This window comes from Trachypithecus francoisi, unplaced genomic scaffold (assembly GCF_009764315.1).
Source record: "Trachypithecus francoisi isolate TF-2019V2 unplaced genomic scaffold, Tfra_2.0 Lachesis_group3, whole genome shotgun sequence".
In the NCBI taxonomy this organism is placed as follows: Eukaryota; Metazoa; Chordata; class Mammalia; order Primates; family Cercopithecidae; genus Trachypithecus; species Trachypithecus francoisi.
The window spans coordinates 6,210,151-6,228,394 of NW_022681468.1; the positions used below are offsets into that span (position 1 = coordinate 6,210,151).

At 60.5% G+C, this 18,244-nt stretch overlaps 2 protein-coding genes across 6 annotated transcripts in view; one reads left to right on the forward strand and one right to left on the reverse strand.

The window, feature by feature from the left end:
- The window catches only part of BEGAIN (brain enriched guanylate kinase associated), a 50,095-nt gene extending 40,213 nt beyond the window's left edge, over positions 1 to 9,882 (forward strand). For 4 of the 5 annotated variants that reach the window (XM_033191315.1, XM_033191319.1, XM_033191317.1 and 1 more), the window contains exons 3-7: positions 753 to 914; positions 2,236 to 2,302; positions 3,321 to 3,428; positions 6,426 to 6,509; positions 7,710 to 9,882. In XM_033191315.1, coding sequence (XP_033047206.1) covers positions 753 to 914; positions 2,236 to 2,302; positions 3,321 to 3,428; positions 6,426 to 6,509; positions 7,710 to 9,056 — 1,768 coding nt within the window. In that variant the 3' untranslated portion in view covers positions 9,057 to 9,882. The remainder of the gene's footprint in view (positions 1 to 752; positions 915 to 2,235; positions 2,303 to 3,320; positions 3,429 to 6,425; positions 6,510 to 7,709) is intronic. The other variant, XM_033191320.1, reaches the window with a different exon arrangement.
- A 7,656-nt stretch (positions 9,883 to 17,538) lies between these two features.
- Positions 17,539 to 18,244, reverse strand: part of WDR25 (WD repeat domain 25) — a 149,778-nt gene continuing 149,072 nt past the window's right edge. Inside the window, 1 exon segment of the mRNA XM_033191321.1 lies at positions 17,539 to 18,020. Coding sequence (XP_033047212.1) covers positions 17,799 to 18,020 — 222 coding nt within the window. The 3' untranslated portion in view covers positions 17,539 to 17,798.

Below are 18,244 nucleotides of genomic sequence, written 5' to 3' on the forward strand. Positions count from 1 at the left end.
TCTGCATCCTGGGGTCCTACCCCCCAGGAGACCCCATTCTAGGGGAAGAAAATAGCGCCTCAAGAGCTGTCTGGGTTTCTGGAAGGCTTCCTGGAGGAAGGGGAACTTGAGCAGGCCGGGACCTTGCCAGGTTTCCCGTGCTGCATGCAGCCTCACTGGCCATGGTGGTGGACACTGCCTGGGCATGGGTCATTGCCACCAAACCTCTCTCTGGCCTAGAGAAGTGACCCAGGGTCCCGGGGCCACACAACCATTTTGGGGAAAGCAGGTCTGATCTTGGGCATGGCACTGCTGACTCTGGGCCTCAGCCATCCCCCCCTAGCGCTGTGGAGGGGCAGGAGTGAGGGCCCTGGTCACCTGCGTCACCAAGGGCCAGCTCCGTGACAGGCAGCCTGGGTGCTGATGGGCGCTCTTTATACCGGGGTCCTTTAAACCGCCCCCAACACACTGGCGAGGTTCTGGGGTCAACGACTCCTCCAGCCACCACCTGGGATTTACCTGAGAGGGGCACTGGTGGAGTCTGAGGGACCGCCGGGGCCAGACTGGCTCAGGGTCAGAGTCCCTAACTCTGGGGCGCCGTGGTCTCCAGTGACGCCCGGGAGGCTGTGTGTGTGTGGGTGTGGGTGTGGGTGTGTGTGTGCGCGCGCGCGCAGGTACTCGCGTGTTAGTGCGGCACGCCCCGGCTGGCCCGCGGGCCTCAGTTTCCCCCGCTCAGCGCCGCGGCCCCGCCCGCCGCCGCCATGTCGTTGCAGCGCGCTGCAGGAGCAGAAGGGCGAGCTGCGCAAGCGGCTGTCCTACACCACACACAAGCTCGAGAAGCTCGAGACCGAGTTCGACTCCACGCGCCACTACCTGGAGATCGAGCTGCGGCGCGCGCAGGAGGAGCTGGAGAAGGTCACGGAGAAGCTACGCAGGTGAGGGGTGGGGCGAGGGCCGGGCCGGGGCGGGGCAAGAGCCGGGCCGGCCCGGGGCGGGGCGCGAGGGCCGGGGCAGGGGGCGAGGCCCGGGAAGTCGCACGTGGTGCTCCCCTCCCACCCTGGCTGTTGACCCCACTCAGATGCGGAGTCCAGAGGTTCTGGCAGGGGAAGCTCTTCCTCCAAAGTCACACTTTGGAGCAGCCGAGCCAGGATTTGAACCCGGCAGATGTCCAGACCCAGATTGGTCCACCCGGGGCCCAGCCATGGTCCCTTGGGTCCTGATGGGAAAAGCTGTGTCTAGCCCGGAGATGAACCAGTTTAGGGACCATTCCCTTGAGCGCGTGCGGGCTAGTGAAGTGTCGATCAAGGTGTGCCGGACTCCCTCAAACACCACACTTTTCGAAAAGCAGTTTTCTTGTGCACATTGAAAATGGATGTTTTTCTGAAATATAATATGCACTTTCCCATCTACGGAAACAGAAAATGAAAGAAGCGTGCAACCTTTGCTGTTGGCTTTCTTTGCCTCCCTGTTGCCCCCAGGGAGGACTTGCCACAGGGAGAGGGTTTGTTCCTCTCTGAGCAGCCCCGCCTCCTGGGTGTTTTGGATGTCACCCTCCATTCATATGGAAACCAAGTCTGGGCAGTGCAGTCAGACCTCAGTTAAAGTCTGGGCCCTGCCTGTTACTGCTTTAAGTAATTAAAGTTTCACCTCAGTTTCCCTGTTGGCGAGATAGGGGCCATAACACAACACATAGGTTGTCTGAGGCTGGACACCATCCCCAAGCCCCTCCCACCAACAATGGAATCTCCAAACACCTGATTCCTGCCTGACACTCGGCTCCACTCCTCCATCCTGGCAGAACCGAGTCTTGTTCACTGTGAGGTCTCCAGCCTTACCCCAGGGCCTATCACATAGTTAGTGTTAAGTCTCTTCCCTGCTCATTTGCATTTGAACTGTCAACCCCATAACAGATCTGTAAGAATTGTGGGTCAAATGTGAGTAAACTGGCTCCACGTGCAGATGGGACAGAGTCTCTTGTGAATAACAAGCCTTCGCTTCTCATCTTCAGGGGGTTCCGGGGTGGAGGGGGAAATAGAGTCCTGGGCCCTGGCCTAGGAAAGGCTTCTACCAAAGTTTGCTTTAATGGGATGTTTTCTGCCCTGTGCAGAGAGGCACAGATTCCACCAGGGTGAGGCTGGTGGGGTGAGCTCGGGAAGCCCAAATTCAGTGCCACCCTGCTCAGCAGGCTGTGCAGCCATGAGGGTCGTGGGAGGGCCAGGCCTGGCATGACAGTGACCCCATTGCCTCCTGCGCCAGGATTCAGAGCAACTACATGGCACTGCAGAGGATCAACCAGGAGCTGGAGGACAAGCTGTACCGCATGGTGAGGCCACCAAGCAGCATCCACTCCCCCACCCCTCACCTCCTTCCCTGGGGGAGCCACCCAGCTGACACCCCTGGCCCACTCAGGAGCTGGGACCCAGGTCTTGCTGGTCCCACCCCTTTCTCCACGGAACATGTGGAGCCGGGTGGGTGCTCTCCGGCAAAGGGCGTACTTGGGTCCAGGGCTCCCCCGTGCTGCCTGAGCGGCGGGTGGGAGCACTCCAGCCTGGGGGCGTGTAAGAGGGGCTGTGGACGGAGGACATAAACTGGGAACCGGCCCCCCAGCTCAGCCTGTCAGTCCAAGGACCTGAGCCCAGGAGGATAGAGAGGCCGAACTCAGGCCCTGGGTAAGCCAGAGGCAGGTTTGGGTCCCAACTCCACTCTCATGGGGACCCTCACACCACCTGCAGGTGACCTCAGTGGGGTTGCCATTTTGTCTGTGACCGCACTACTGGGACATGTCCAAGAGGGACAGGGTGTGGGTTTCTGGTGCCACTCCCTCACTAGGATGAAGAGGTTTCCTTTCTTTCTGCTTTGGTGACCGGCTCATTTTGTTTTTGAAACAACCTGCCCAGCTTTGTGGTGCTGTCAGAGAGGCGGGCGGCAGGCCTGGGGACTGGGCATGGCTCTGCCTGGGTCCCTGGACACAGGCCCTTTCCTTTCTGAGCCTCCGTTTCTCAATCTGTCTAGTGAGGTGGGCTGGGCTCTATGCCAGGCGCAAGTCATCTGTCCTCTGTCCCCATTCGCAGCTGCTGAGGCAGGACGCTGTCACCTCTGTGTTGCACATGAGAAACTGAGGCTCAGGGTGGCAGTGACGTCCCCAAGGCTGTCTGGATTGGCAGTGTTGGACCCAGGAATTGAACTAGGGTCTGTCTGTGCTCGTTAACCCCGCACCCCTTGGCCCTTCAAGTGTCTTGTCATTCATGGCTACAAGGGGCAACACCGGGTGCAATTGAGTGACTGGGCTGGCCCACCAGGAGCCAACCACAGACTTCCTCCTCCCACTGTCCCACCCCCAGGGCCAGCACTATGAGGAGGAGAAGCGTGCACTGAGCCACGAGATTGTTGCCCTCAACAGCCACCTGCTGGAAGCCAAGGTGACCATCGACAAGCTGTCGGAGGACAATGTGAGTGCCGCGCACACTTGGCCCGTGGAGGGCTGCTGGTGGGCCCAGGCGAGGGCTTCCCAGGATGCACTGGGAGCCACAGTCTGACTCTGAAGGGGACTGAGCTCAGCTGCTTCAACCCCAGCCTCAAGGGGCTGGCACAGGGTACAGGATGGACAGGCCGGTCAGGGCTTGGAGAAGGACCTAGTGCAGTTGGGGAAGGATGGGGCTGCCTCGCTGAGGACGCCAAGGGCGTCCTTAAACAGACCCTCTGCTGTAAGGACTTGAGCTAGGGGATGCGGGGCCATATTATCCCATTCAAGGCAAAGCTTCCTGACCCCAGGGCGGGGTCACGGTCACTCAGGACTCCTGCCCTTGGCCTGTTCCAGGGTCGCATCACAGCCATGTGGCTGCCCATGGGGCCTAATTTCAGGTACCCTGTGAGATGGGCCCAGCTGCCCCCCACAGACCCCGGACAGCTGCCTCTGAATTCACGAATTAGCTTCTACTCCTTGCCAGACCCTACTAGGCTCCAAGATGATGGTGTGAACAACACAGGCAAAAAAAAAAAAAAAAAACACTCTGCCCACATGGAGTTCACATCTGAGTGGGGCAAACTCTGGAGTATGTTAGACGTGTGAAATGCTGTAGAGAAACTGAAAGTGAGGAACGGTACCAGGGAGTCGCCAGCTGTGGGGCCTGCAGCTTTCAAGAGGGTGCTTCTGGAAGGGGCTGCTGGGCCAAGACCTGAGGGAGTGAAGGAGCCAGCCATGCAGACATCTGTGGGAAGAGCGTTGCTTCCAGGCAGAAGAAAACTGTGGTGTGCAGCTGTACCTGGTTAACTTGGAGGACCCCAAAGAGGCCAAAGAGCGCCCAGGGGGAGGGGGAGCCAGGGTCTGAGGTCAGAAAGACCATAAGAGGCAATGCTGTATAGGCTCCTCTCAGAAACCTGGGCTTTATTCTGAGTGCAGTGGGGAGCCATGGAAGGTTCTTAAACAGAGGAGCAACGTGATTGCACGTGCAGCTTCCCAGGGCTCACATGGTTGCCATGCTGGGAACAGGCTGTACAGACGAGGGCAGGAACAGAACCATCAGGGGGAGGCCAGGGCCATAGTCCAAAGGATGTTGGTGGCTCAGGCAATGGTGGAACTGGGCAGAGGGCTGAGATTCTGGTTGTGTTTTGAAAATAGAATCAACAGGACTAACCAAGATTTAGGATGTGGGTTGTTAGAAGAAGAGCTGGGTCCAACCCAGCTACAGGGTTCAGAGCCCAAACAAAAGGAGTTGCCTGCCATTTCCTGGCTGGGGATAGCTGGGGGGGGGCAGGAGCTGGGTGGGAGCTGCATAGGAGCCCTTAGAGGGGAGATGTCACCATGGCAGCAGGAGGTCCGGGTCTGGAGCTGAGCGTGAAGGCCGGCATGCCAGTGGAGACTGCCGAAGCAGCGTGCAGATGAGAAGCAGGGAGGCCCCAGGATGGAGTAGGGACCAGCAAGGATGCCTGGGAGGGAGTGGCCAGCAGGCTGGGGGACACCAGGCAAGTATGGTGCCCCGACAGCCACTTGAGAAGGGGGCTGCAGTCAATGCCCTGGCCGGCTGACTTGCCAGCTACTGAGAGACCAGGTCAGAGGGCCAAGAAGAGGCACTGGGATTTGGGGAACTGGAGGTCGGTGGTGGAGCGGAGCAGTGGTTCCAGGCACAGGCCACCCTTCTAAGGAGTGTGGCTCTAACAGGAGGAGGACAGGAGGACATGGGCTCGGGACAGGAAGTGCTTCTTAACGTGACAAGGCCAGGCCCCTTACGTAAGTGGGCACTAGTCCCGGGGGCCTCTCTGCAGGGATGGTGCACATGAGGAAACGAAGGCATGGCCAGCTTCAGTGGTTTTCCAGGTAACCCAGGTGGTCGCTCGCAGACGGGGCCAGAACTCAACCTCGGGACTCTGACTCCAGCAGCCCTGGGCCCTGGGCAGCCAGAGCGCTTGCCTCCACCTGCTTGCTCTGCCAGAATGTCCCATGAGCATTTCCTCCCCAAGCCAGCAGCTGACAGGGGGCACTGACAGGGGCTTGGTGACTCCAATTCCCTCCACCATGTAGGCCAAGTTGGGGCACCAACCTTCAGTGAGGGAGGCTCCAGGGCCGTAGTGGGGGGGACAGAAAAGCGCCTGTGTCAGAGACAGCCTGCCCTGGACAGCAGGACGCCTGGTGCTGGTTGGGTTGGGACTGTGGCCAGCCTTGCCAGGAGCAGCCATGGGGCAGTTCAGGTGGGTCACAGGGCCTCCGGGCCACCCCAGGGCTAGCTGTCAGAGTCTTCGCAGTGGGGACCCCTGTGGGGCGGGAATGCAAGCCCCAAACACAGGCACATGCAACGGAGATTCTCAGTGGCAAAGCCACACCCCTTGAGTCCTACTGTTTGCATCTGTTTTCAGCTCAGGAGGCTGAGCCAGTGCCCGCCTGGGCCTGGGGTCACACACCTGCCCGGTCCCTGCCCAGCCCTGCAGCCATACTATTTCCAGGCCACACTTTGGGAAGGGGGGTGTGAGACGGAAGTTTGAAGTACAGGGTGGAAGGTGCTGGGGGCTCATCCTGCCTCCCATTCCTGCCTGGCACTCCCTCCCAATCATCTTTGGAAGGACTCTGGGAGCCTGAGGGACAGGTAGAGGAAGACCAGTCCTGCTCTATGAGCCCGGGGGGCCCCCAGGAGCTCAGGGCCATTAGGGCTCCTTCTTCTACCACTGCCCCCACCTTATGGGAGGCTCCCATCTTGGCAGGGTCCCGAGGGCACCGGCTAGGGCAGCAGCAGGGCCCTCCATGCTCCGGCAGCCCCAGGTCAGAATGAGGCCCTCATTTTGCAGGCAAGAGTGTGGAACCCAGAGAGGGCCGGAGCCAGCAGTGGGTCCCTGTCCTGCCAGGCGCACAGCAGGCCCTGTGCACCCCACTGCCCCCGCTGGCCACTCGGCGCTGGTCAGGGCGGCGGGGCCTTGGCTGGGGTGAATGGCGCCGAACGCCTTCTCTTGTCTTTTAGGAGCTCTATAGGAAGGACTGCAATCTAGCGGCCCAGCTGCTGCAGTGCAGCCAGACCTACGGCAGGGTCCACAAGGTGTCTGAGGTAACGTGGCCCCGCAGCCAGGCCCACCCCGCCCCGGGACCACTGGGCTCCTTTTGTGCCAGTGCCACCCCAAGGCCATTCCCCAAATATCTTTGAGGAGGAAGATGCCGGCTGAGCCTGAGCCTCCTCTGTCCCCCTCGCTCCTGTGGGGCCATGACATTCCTGATGGTGGAGGGGATGCCAGAGACACCCCACCTCACACAGCCGGGCAGCCCCTGGCCCTCACCAGAGTCCCTCTGGCCCACCCCAGCTGCTGGTTGCCCTCTGTTCCCTTCGAGGGCTGCTCCAGGTCCTTGCTTCCACTGAGCACTGACCCGGCAGAGTGACCTTTGCGGAACTTTGCAGGAGCCTGTGGCTGGGCACGATGACTGACGGTGCCTATTTCAGAAAGAAAACGTTCAGGAAAGAGGGCGGGACTGAGGCCACACGGCAGGCAGGTAGCAGAGCCAGGACCCAGAACCAGGCCTGCCCGATGCCCAGGGCAGATGGGCCAGTGGCCCACACCGGCCTGCCTATGGCCACTGCACCCTGCGCACCCCACCCCCCAACCCTCCCCTCACATGCAATCTTCCAGCCAGGCCTGTGTTCCTTTCCCCTGGTCCTGGGCCATGCCTGAGACACTCACAAAATAGATCAAACAGTAGCGGGACACTCCCACATGGCACCAGGCACTCTCAGCCCTGGCCCTCAATCTTTGTTGCATCTGTTTCTGAGTCTGTCTTCTTCAGGAATGCTCCAGCAGCGTGACTGGGGGGCTGGGGAGCAGGTCATGCCCCCAGTAGAACCCATAAACCCATGGGCCTGGGAGAGCAAGTCAACCCCTTGCTGGGCACAAAATGGGTGGGGTGGGGCTGGGAGTGGGTGCAGCCTTGAGTGGGACCTGAATCAGACCTGGGTTCTGGCTTCTCCAGGCAACTGCAGCTTCTGGGCTGTCCTGGGTGCAATCGGAGCCGGGTGGGGAGAGATGACCCAGGATCCCAGGCACTCACAGCACCCACACCCCGGGCGCTTGTTCAGTACAGCGTCCTGGATCCAGGCTCCCCGTGGTGTGATTTGAGAAGCCGGGAGGCCCCGTTCGTCTGTCTGTCTGTCTGCCTGTCGGTCATGGCTAACATCAGTCCTCAGCTTCAGGGCCAGGGCTGGGCCGCCATGCTGACAGTGACCCTGTCCCTGCCCTCCCGTTCCCCCAACCCGTTCCAGCTGCCCTCGGACTTCCAGGAGCGCGTGAGCCTGCACATGGAGAAGCACGGCTGCAGCCTGCCATCCCCGCTCTGCCACCCGGCCTACGCCGACAGCGTCCCCACCTGCGTCATTGCCAAGGTGCTGGAGAAGCCGGACCCCACCAGCCTGTCCTCGCGCCTGTCGGATGCCTCGGCCCGCGACCTGGCCTTCTGCGACGGGGTGGAGAAACCAGGCCCGCGGCCCCCCTACAAGGGAGACATCTATTGCAGTGACACAGCCCTCTACTGCCCGGAGGAGCGGCGGCGCGACCGGCGGCCTAGCGTGGACGCGCCCGTGACCGACGTGGGCTTCCTGCGGACCCAGAACTCCACCGACAGCGCGGCCGAGGAGGAGGAGGAGGCCGAGGCGGTGGCCTTCCCAGCGGGCTTCCAGCACGAGGCCTTCCCCAGCTACGCGGGCTCACTGCCCACGTCCAGCTCCTACTCCAGCTTCAGCGCCACGTCGGAGGAGAAGGAGCACGCGCAGGCCAGCACGCTGACTGCCTCGCAGCAGGCCATCTACCTGAACAGCCGCGACGAGCTCTTCGACCGCAAGCCACCCGCCGCCACCTATGAGGGCAGCCCTCGCTTTGCCAAGGCCACGGCCGCGGTGGCGGCCCCGCTGGAGGCCGAAGTGGCCCCGGGCTTCGGGCGGACCATGTCACCGTACCCGGCCGAGACCTTCCGCTTCCCGGCCTCGCCGGGTCCCCAGCAGGCCCTGATGCCCCCAAACCTGTGGAGCCTGCGGGCCAAGCCGGGGACCGCCCGGCTCCCCGGGGAGGACATGAGGAGCCAGTGGCGGCCCCTGAGTGTGGAGGACATTGGCGCCTACTCCTACCCAGTGAGCGCTGCCGGCCGGGCCTCACCCTGCAGCTTCTCTGAACGCTACTACGGCGGGGCCGGGGGCAGCCCGGGCAAGAAGGCCGACGGCCGCGCCAGCCCGCTCTACGCCAGCTACAAGGCCGACAGCTTCTCAGAGGGGGACGACCTCTCCCAGGGCCACCTGGCAGAGCCCTGCTTCCTGCGCGCGGGCGGCGACCTGAGCCTCAGCCCCGGCCGCTCGGCTGACCCACTGCCCGGCTACGCACCCAGCGAGGGGGGGGACGGGGACAGGCTCGGGGTGCAGCTGTGTGGGGCCGCCAGCAGCCCTGAGCCCGAGCAGGGTTCCAGGGACTCCTTGGAGCCAAGCTCCATGGAGGCCTCCCCGGAAATGCACCCTGCCGCCCGCCTCAGCCCCCAGCAGGCCTTTCCGCGGACTGGTGGCACGGGGCTGAGCCGCAAGGACAGCCTCACCAAGGCCCAGCTCTACGGAACCTTGCTCAACTGAGCGCCTGTGTGCAGGCCTGGCCTTGGGCCCTTCCCCGCCAGCCCACGGGGCCCCACAGGGGCCGGCCCCACCTCTCCCTAGCCCCCGCTGTCCCCCGCCCCTGCCAACGAGGAGTCTGTTCCTCCCAGCACCTCCTCTCCTCCCCAACCCTGTAGGCCTGAGAGGAGGATCCCCCACACCGCGGCGTCCACCCAGCCCCGCCCCGTGGAACTCCACTTAGAACGTTTTTCACACGTCCTTCCCCCATGTGAGAGGAGCATCCCCCCTTTTATAAAGCGAAACTATTTTTATAGAGAAAAAGGGTCTTTCTTAACGCACTTGGCCTCCAGCTCCCTGGACGGCTGCCTTGGCGTTTTCAACACAAAGCTCCTTTATTTTTTGGGTGAGGGTGCGTGGGGCCTGCCCCTTGGAAGGGAAGGGAAGGACGGTGTCCTGTGGAGACCAGACTCTGCAAGTAGGAAGTGGCGAGACCACCCCCGCCAGCCAGTGACAAGGGAACCCTGAAGTTGTGTCCATGAAGAGGGAGCTGAAACGAATTCGGGGCTATGAAGTGTTTTAAAAATCCATTTTTCGCAGTGTGGCCACCACACCGCCCTGAGCCCTCCCACGGCCCATAGTCCCTGGTGGGCCGGGATGATGCCCCAGTGCGGCCGGTGCTCATCTCCGCCCCCCGGGTCCGCCCCCTGACACCGTCTACTCTACCTCAGACATGATGAGGCCCTCCACTCCTGGTTTCTGTAGCTTGCATTCCTGTCGTCTCTGATGCATGCCCTGTCAGTTAGTACTGTATTTTGCATTCATTAATAAAAGACGCTGGTGGAAAGAATCTGGGTTGGGCTGTTTCTCCACCTCCTGCCTTTTGGTCTCGGGAACCTGGGGCCCCTGGTGTCCCTCCCCAGTCTTGTTCTCTGCAGCCAAGTTGGGCCCCTTAACCCCACTTCACACCCCATCCCCGTAACACCCGGTCCCCACCCCGGCATCCAAGTTCCTATCGAGGGTGTGGATTCTCCTGCTTTTCCCAACCCACCGGATATGACAGCTCTTTTATCTCATGCTCCTGTGCGCTGCCCCACCGATTTCCTGGCCCCTAATCCTCGTGTCTCAGACTCGGCTTCTGCTCCTTGACAGGTACCGGGGGTGCAGACGGAATGTCGGCAGGCAGCCTTTTCCCTGGGCACACAGGATGCTGCCACTCTGCTCTGCCTTCCTGCTGGTATTGGGAACTGGCTGTCAGTCCAGGAAACGCTCCTTTGGTTAGAAAAAAAAAATTGCTTTCTTTTCTCCAGCTCTTTAAGATTTTCTCTTTGACTTTGGCTTTCTGCGGTTTCCCTGAGGTGTGTCTGGGTATGGAGTTCCTTCTTAGGAATCCTTCGTGGGATTCTCAGGGAGTGTCACATCTGTGGATTGGTGTACTTCACCAGTTCGGAAAAATTCTCAACTATTATTTTTTTAAAACATTTCTCTGCCCATTCTGTTTTCTCCCTCCGGGTTTGTTTCCCAGACCTGTGCTACCTCAGGCCTGTAGTGGCCCTGTCACCACCCCCACTGTGCCCTGTGCCACCCCAGGCCTGCCGCGGTCCCTGTCACCCTTCCCCACACCCTGTGCCACCTCAGGCCTGCAACAGGCCCTGCCACCCCTCCCCACACCCTGTGCCACCTCAGGCCCACAATGGGCCCTGTCACCCTTCCCTGCACCCTGTGCCACCCCAGGCCTGCAGCGGGCCCTGTCACCCCTCCCCCACCCTGTGCCACCCCAGGCCTGCAGCGGGCCCTGTCACCCCTCCCCACACCCTGTGCCACCTCAGGCCTGCAACAGTCCCTGCCACCCCTCCCCACACCCTGTGCCACCCCAGGCCTGCAGCGGGCCCTGTCACCCCTCCCCACACCCTGTGCCACCTCAGGCCTGCAACAGTCCCTGCCACCCCTCCCCCACCCTGTGCCACCCCAGGCCTGCAACAGTCCCTACCGCCCCTCCCCACATCCTGTGCCACCCCAGGCCTGCAGCACGCCCTGCCGCCCCTCCCCACACCCTGTGCCACCCCAGGCCTGCAGCGGGCCCTGCCGTCCCTCCCCACACCCTGTGCCACCCCAGGCCTGCAGCACGCCCTGCCGCCCCTCCCCACACCCTGTGCCACCCCAGGCCTGCAGCGGGCCCTGCCGCCCCTCCCCACACCCTCTGTGGCTGCTGTGCTCTCCCTGCTACACTGTGCATCATCTGTCTTCCAACTCACTAATTCCCTCCTGTGTCTATTCAGCCACCACACACAGCCACTGGGGTTTTCATTTCAGTTATTCACGTTTTTCTTTTTTTTTTTTGAGGCGGAGTCTCGCTCTGTCGCCCGGACTGGAGTGCAGTGGCCAGATCTCAGCTCACTGCAAGCTCCGCCTCCTGGGTTTCCGCCATTCTCCTGCCTCAGCCTCCCAAGTAGCTGGGACTACAGGCGCCCGCCACCTCGCCTGGCTAGTTTTTGTATTTTTAGTAGAGACGGGGTTTCACCGTATTAGCCAGGATGGTCTCGATCTCCTGACCTCGTGATCCGCCCGTCTCGGCCTCCCAAAGTGCTGGGATTACAGGCTTGAGCCACCGCGCCCGGCCACGTTTTTCATTTCTGGAGTTTCTACTTGGTTGTTTTACAAATCCACAGTGCCACTTTCTTAGCTTCCCATTCCCTGGAGATATTTTCCAGCTCGTCTCTTATTTCTGTCAACATGGTGGGCACAACCATTTCACAAGCTGGTCTGGGACTGGACCGTGTGGTCTGTGCAGGCCTCCTCATGGTTCCTGCTCCGGCAGCCCTGTTTCTCTGGACGCCTTCTCATCTTGGACACACACTCATCCCTGCCCTTGAAGATGTGCATGTGTGGGTTCAAGGCTGAGGATGGAGGCCCCTCCCCAAGGGGGCCTTTATGGCTGTCCCTGTAGGTGCCTGGGGGCACGTCCCAGTGGGGAGCACCTCACCCCAGGCTCATGCCTGGAGGTTCCCTGGCACACCTGGCTTTGTGTGTAGCCCTAGCGTTGCTCTGTCTCTGGTCAGACGACTCCAAGGAGAGTGGGCACCAGCCGTGGCTCCCTGCATCCTTGCCCTTCCACTTCCTCTGCAGAAGAAGCCAGAACCAGCCTGGCTGTGTCTTCTCCAGCCATAAGTGCCGCCCCAGGAAGCAGCATCCCTGAGCCAGAGGAAGCTTGGAGAGGTTTGGGATTCTGGTCTCCTCTCTGGGGCCGTGGACAGAACAGGAGCCACAGTCCTCACTGAGCTGGGGACAGCCAGGAGGGCAGGACAGAGAAATAACTGGCACCCGGTGGGCAGAGGCATCCCCAGAGGGGAACCCAAGCCTCAGCTGCCCCAGTGTTAGCTGCAAGATTTCTGTCACTCAGACATGGGAAAGCTGAGGTCAGAAAGAGGGGCGCTCTGGCTCTCCCACCTCTAGGTGACAAAGGCCCTGCCCAGCTCTCCTGGGGGCTACCAAATCAGACGTACCTGCCCTGGGTGGCAGCCTTGGCCCAGATCTGGAGGGCTAGATACAGGCTGTTGGCCCCCACATTGCCACCTCAGTGCCTGCAGCCCCCGAGATGGCCTCTGCACCTCACAGGGCTCTCCTGCCTGGGCTGCAATGCCTGCCACAGCCGGGCCTGCAAGGTGTCCTGTTCCCAGAGCAGCCAGCACTATTAGACCCTTGCCTAGGACTGGGTAGGGACGGTGACTTTGGCTGCAGAGCCAGGCAGCCTTCCGGCTCAGGAGAGAAGAGGAAGGAGAGGGTCCACACGGCTTGCAGCAGCAGGGTCAGGCTGACACCCCCAGCGTCAGGGGTAGTCAGGACACTGCTCCTTGTGGTGCTGAGGCTGGGGAACCTTGGTTCACCACCCCCAATTCTCATGGCTCAAAGCTGGCTCAGCAGGGCCCTGAGACTTAGGAGCACCGATGGCTTGACTGGTAACTCTTCTCTCGCAGGATCCCTCGGGCTGGGTCTCAATGCCCCGCTCCTCTCCCTGGTGCTGTTGTCAGCTGGCAGCCTCATGATGGCCTCAGGGACCTGGCTCTGCCCACAAGGAACTCAGAGGTAGGGGAGTAAGGCAGACAGTGTAACACTCAGCTCAGGGCTTCCAGAACACAGGGCCTGTGGGCATCTGAGAAGGGAGGGCCCTCATGCTCCAGGGGGATGAATGAAATGGGTCAGAGGAGAGGATCACACTGGGTGCTGAAAGATGAATAGGAGGTCAACAGGTATTTTAGGCAAATGGAACAGAGCCATGAAAAGGCACAGATCTGTGACAGCTGGAGAGTTCCAGAAACTGTTCAGTGCTCCCATGGGGCTCCCAAGGAGCTGAGCTCTGGAGCTGGCAGTTTCCCTCTGGATCTGCCCTTTGACGTTCTGCACTTGGACTGTCCCCACAGCTGGACGGGAAGTCCTGGGCAGTCCCCATCTACCCAGGCAGCTGGCCATGGCAGGGGTTCCCTGCTCCACCCCTGACCTCTCCCTGCACTGAGATCCTGCCTTGCCTTCAGGGAGGCCCTGTCTGCGCATCCACCACCCACCCACACATCCATGTATGTTTCGCCTCAGCTCTCAGTAGGGCAGTGCAGGGTTGGGCTCTGCCACCAGCTGACAGTGTCACCTTGGGCAAGACCCAGGCCTGCCTGGCCTGTTTCCCTTTATGGAGCCTGAGGACATTCACAAATGCAATTTCCAGGGACCCTCTAGGTAGCTGGGTCTCCCACCGTACAGAAAGCCAAAGTGAGGTGGAGGTGGTGCCCACAGGAGGCCATTTGGGAAGGGATCCCAGGTGCAAAAAAGAGCACAGGCTTGGGGTCAGAGGGCCCTGGGCACGGCTCCCTGCCCTCAGGGCAGCAGTTTCCTCTGCTGGACAGTGGGGATCATGGACACCCTGTCAGGAGCTGTGAGCACCAGCTGCACTCAGAAAAAAAGTCACGGCCACGCCTGGACACAGCAGTGCAGCCAGCATGTGCAGCCAGCACACACAGTCCGCACGGCATCTGGAGGTGAAGCCGTTTTTCTCCACGATGGCTTTGGATCTGGCATCTCAGATTTTCTAGGAGAGGATGAAGGTGAACACTCAGCCGCAGGAAGGTGGGTGGAGGGAAGAGACCACACTCCTTTTTCATTCCTGCTCCGCATTTTCTAAATTTAGCTTTCTTATTTTAAAACTGCAAACAGTGAACTCCCTGACACCTTGCCGAGGATCAAAGTCAGTCTTTAAGAATGTTCTTTGGAAGAAAGTATTTGGAAAAAGAAATAGATAAAAGCATGGTGCACACCTGCCATTCTTCCCAATAAAATGACCTAAAAAGGGAAGGGGCTGGCAGCCAGCTGGCACCCACAGCGGCTTGTGTTGAGAAATCAAACCCACAGAGGGCGGAGCTAAGAAACCACCACAGTGGGTTTTCTGCAAAGCCCTGGGTGGCCCCGTGGCCCCAGAAGGGTCAGAGCTTTGGGTTGGTTCAAGGCCACCAGCTTGGAAAATAAACGGACTTCAGGTGCACAGAAGTGGAAGGCGTTTGTCCCAAGTGAAGTTGGGTGACAATCTGCAAAGTTCTTTCCTTTGCCGTGTCTCTCCTCATCCCCACAGACCCCCTTTACAGATGAGAAAACAAGGCTCAGATAAGCAAGGCCCCTGCAAAGGTCTCAGACCAGCAGGAAATGGCCCTGGGACGCGAGCTGGTCTCCTGGCTCCGAGTCCCACAGGTGGCAGGCAGTGGTGTGTGCCCAGCACAGGAGCGGGGCCAGGAGCCCAGGTAGACAGGAGGCCTTTCAGCAGCTGTATCCCAGCCCTTGGAAGCCTGACACAGTGTCATCTGTGACTGATGCTCACACTAAATCAGTGGCAACATGAACATACAACGGTAGGGAACAATCACCAAACGCTGCGATGAAATTCACAATCACCAAACGCTGCGATCTCAATCACAAAATCATCATCAGGAAGGTGGAAAACCACCGGGGTTTGCACTGGGTCAGGAAGCAGAGCATCTAGACTCCAAGGTCTGTGGCTGGCAGTGAGATGTGGGGATGGGAAAGGCAAATGAGAAACGGCCTGAGAAGCCCAGGCCTCCCTCCACCCTGACCACTGCAGCTTTCCCTCCCCATGTGTCTGGGTTCATTCGCACAGCATCCATTCATTCCACAAACACGTGCTGAGGCCTGCTCAGGCCTGGAGCTAGGGAGACACACCCTCATGAAAATACTTGTAGGAGGGTCCTGCACTTGGGGAGATCACTTTCCCTGCTACAAATCACAGTTCCCACCACACCTGCCCAAGGAGCCTGGGTGTGGAGCATAGGTGTGACAGAAGTCAACCAACCCGAGTCCTTCCCTGGACTCATCCAGTGGGAATGAATGAGGGCGGCAGCCCCAGTTGGTGGTTTCTGCCGTTAGATTGAACCTGGACAAGGCCAATGCCCAGAGAGTGACAGGGACAGCAAGGGTAGGAACAAGGGCCCACCACCCCATGGTCCACTGTGGCGAGGTCTGAGAAGGGAGCCACATCCGCCCTCTACCCTAAACTGGCTCAGCTCCTGCGTCAAGTGGTCAGCCTGACACTAAGTCCCAGCACCACTTCTGAGCGCCTATGACACACGGGCCCTACCAGGAAACACACAGACACAGTCTCACGATCCCCACGAGATGGACGTTATGTGTTCTTGTTTCACAGAAGGAGAAACTGAGGCACTGGGAGCTAGGCAGCTTGCCCAAAGTCACACAGCGATGAAGGACACTGACAGGCCCACGTTCTTGTGGAAGGCCCACTCCGGGCGGGCTCAGGCACCAGCAATGAGCAGGAACCCCAGCCTGGGGCATGTGCTCCACTGCAAATGCAGGGGGAGGGCATCAGCGGGGCTGGGGGCTCTGTGGGGAAAGGGGGCTGTGGGTGAGGGAAGCTTTCATGAAGATACCACCCAAGCAAGTACTGTGGGAAGGAGGCTGGGAGAGGGGATGGTGGGCCCAAAGGCCCTGAGGCACCATCAGCCTGCTGGGTGGGGGTGATGGGATGGGCCCCACAGGTCACAGGAGCTCCCCTCTCAGAGCAGGAGGAGAAAGGGCCAACGCCAGAGGCGTGACAAGAGGGCGGCCCCAGCAGCCACATGGGGCAGAGGGCAGAGACTACCCATCTCCCACAGCAGCCTCAGCACCACCCCCCAACCGCCTTGCTTAAGCCAGTGGCAATCTTCACTTTCGCCAGTGACCAAGCTCGCCGGGCACAGGGTGCAACTCTTTTCACCAAAACAGCCGTTCTGGAGCCGAAAAGAAATACACAGAAGGTGCTCCCACTGTGGATCATGAGGATGCTGCCCCCACATGGGCCAGGGATCCCACTCACCCTGTCCTCAGGGCACAGTAGGGGATACTGGGGCCATGCCCTCAGCACCCCCACTGCTCAGCTCCAGCTTCCTCTCCCACAGACAGGCACACAGTAGGTGCCGTAGAGCCGGATGCCTGCCATGTGTCAGGCTCTGTGGTGACTGTGGGGCAGGAGGGCTCAGCCCTCAGAAGCCCCACCTCGGGGCCTTTGCACAGCTCCTCCCTTGTCTGGGATACTCCTCCAGTGGAGCCCAGGGATCCCAAGGACCCCCTGGACACACTGACACACAGGTCTTCACCCACCGGCTCCAGGCCAGCTTCAGCCCCCTCCTGGGACACCCCCAACAGACTTGACCTTCTCTGACCCTAGCTGTGAGCCTACTGGCTGGCTCTTCCGATGCCCCACTTTACAGATGCGGAGATGAACCCGGGAGAGGAGGGGTGCCTTGCCTTGCCTCTGCTATGGCGACAGTGGAGCGGGGACAGAATCAGGGGGAGGGGAAGCCAAGTGCCCACCTCTTCCTGCGTCCTCCACTGCTCTGGCCCATGGGCGGCCTCTTCACATTCTCTGCCTTTCTCCACTGACTCCCCTGCCAGGGACACCATCTTCACCAAGTTGAGGTCTGCCTCCTCCAGGAAGCCTTCCAAGGTACTGGTGGGCCCCACCCTCACCTGTCAGCAGATCCCTGGGCTCCTGGAGTGGCCCCTCAGTTACAGTTCTGTTGGGGTTTCCATCTAGTCAGCCTGTGCAGGCACCTGGGGAGCCAGGCCTCCTCCCAGCCCAGCTCCTCCAGGCTCCTCAGGGGTCCCTCACTTCTCCACGAGGCTCCCTCAGCAGGCGAGCACACCTGCGTGTGCAGCATGCACACTGGTGGGGCAAGAGGCGGCCCAAGGGGCCCAGGGCTTGGGCCAACCAGGGGCCCAGCTGGCCACAGTCCTGGGGAGTGCAAGCAGCTGGGGCCTGTGAGGCTGGTGGGGCACTGAGCTCCAACAGAATCCCTGAGGGCAGACCAAAGACCCAGACTACCCCCACTTCAGGACTCCCTTGCTGGGACCCCCAGAGCGGGGTGACCCCATCTCAAGTTCGCACAGTTCTGTCTGTCTCCAGAGCTCCAGCAGGCCTGGGAGGAGGGAGGTGAGAAGAAGCCGCTAATGCAAACTTATTGCTGAAAACACTTAACAAATAGCAAAACACACATTTATTAGGCATCGCCGGCCGCCTGCCAGGCGCTTTCACTATTGTAGTCCTCACACTCCTGAGGCAAACAGACTTTTGTCCCCACTTTACAGACGAGGAAACTGAGGCTCAGAGGGTGGTACCCAGGACCCACAGCCAACCTCTGTGCTCATTCCTCTCATACACCCTTGAGGAAGAGGGGAGTCCCAGAGCCCAGATGGCAACGGGAAGGTTCAGTGACACAAAGCTCAGTGCCAGATCTTCATGTCCCCTCCCCAGGAGCAGGTGGCGAGGACGGAGGGCAGCACGGGGTGGTAGGTGGTGCCGACACAGGCCTGCGTGTGCCCCTGCAGCGTGCATGCCCGGCTGGCCGTGCGGAAGCTGTACATCAGGACCCGGCCATCGGCGCTTCCCGTCACCAGCAGGTCACCGCCTGGGGAGCACTCACAGCCCACTGAGTAGCCCTCCACCTGCAGAGAGGGACACAGCGGGTGAGTAGTCTGCACCTGTCAAGCTGGGGTGAGTACGCCCATTTTACAGAGGAACAGGCCAAAGCCCCGAGCTGACAGAGCAGAGCTGGGCTTCACACCCCATTCCCTGAGGTCAAAGCCCAAGTCCCACCCATGAGGCTGTAGAGCCCTAATGCGGGCTCACATCCCAAGGCTAGTTCAGCAAATCCAGGGGGATCAGCTCC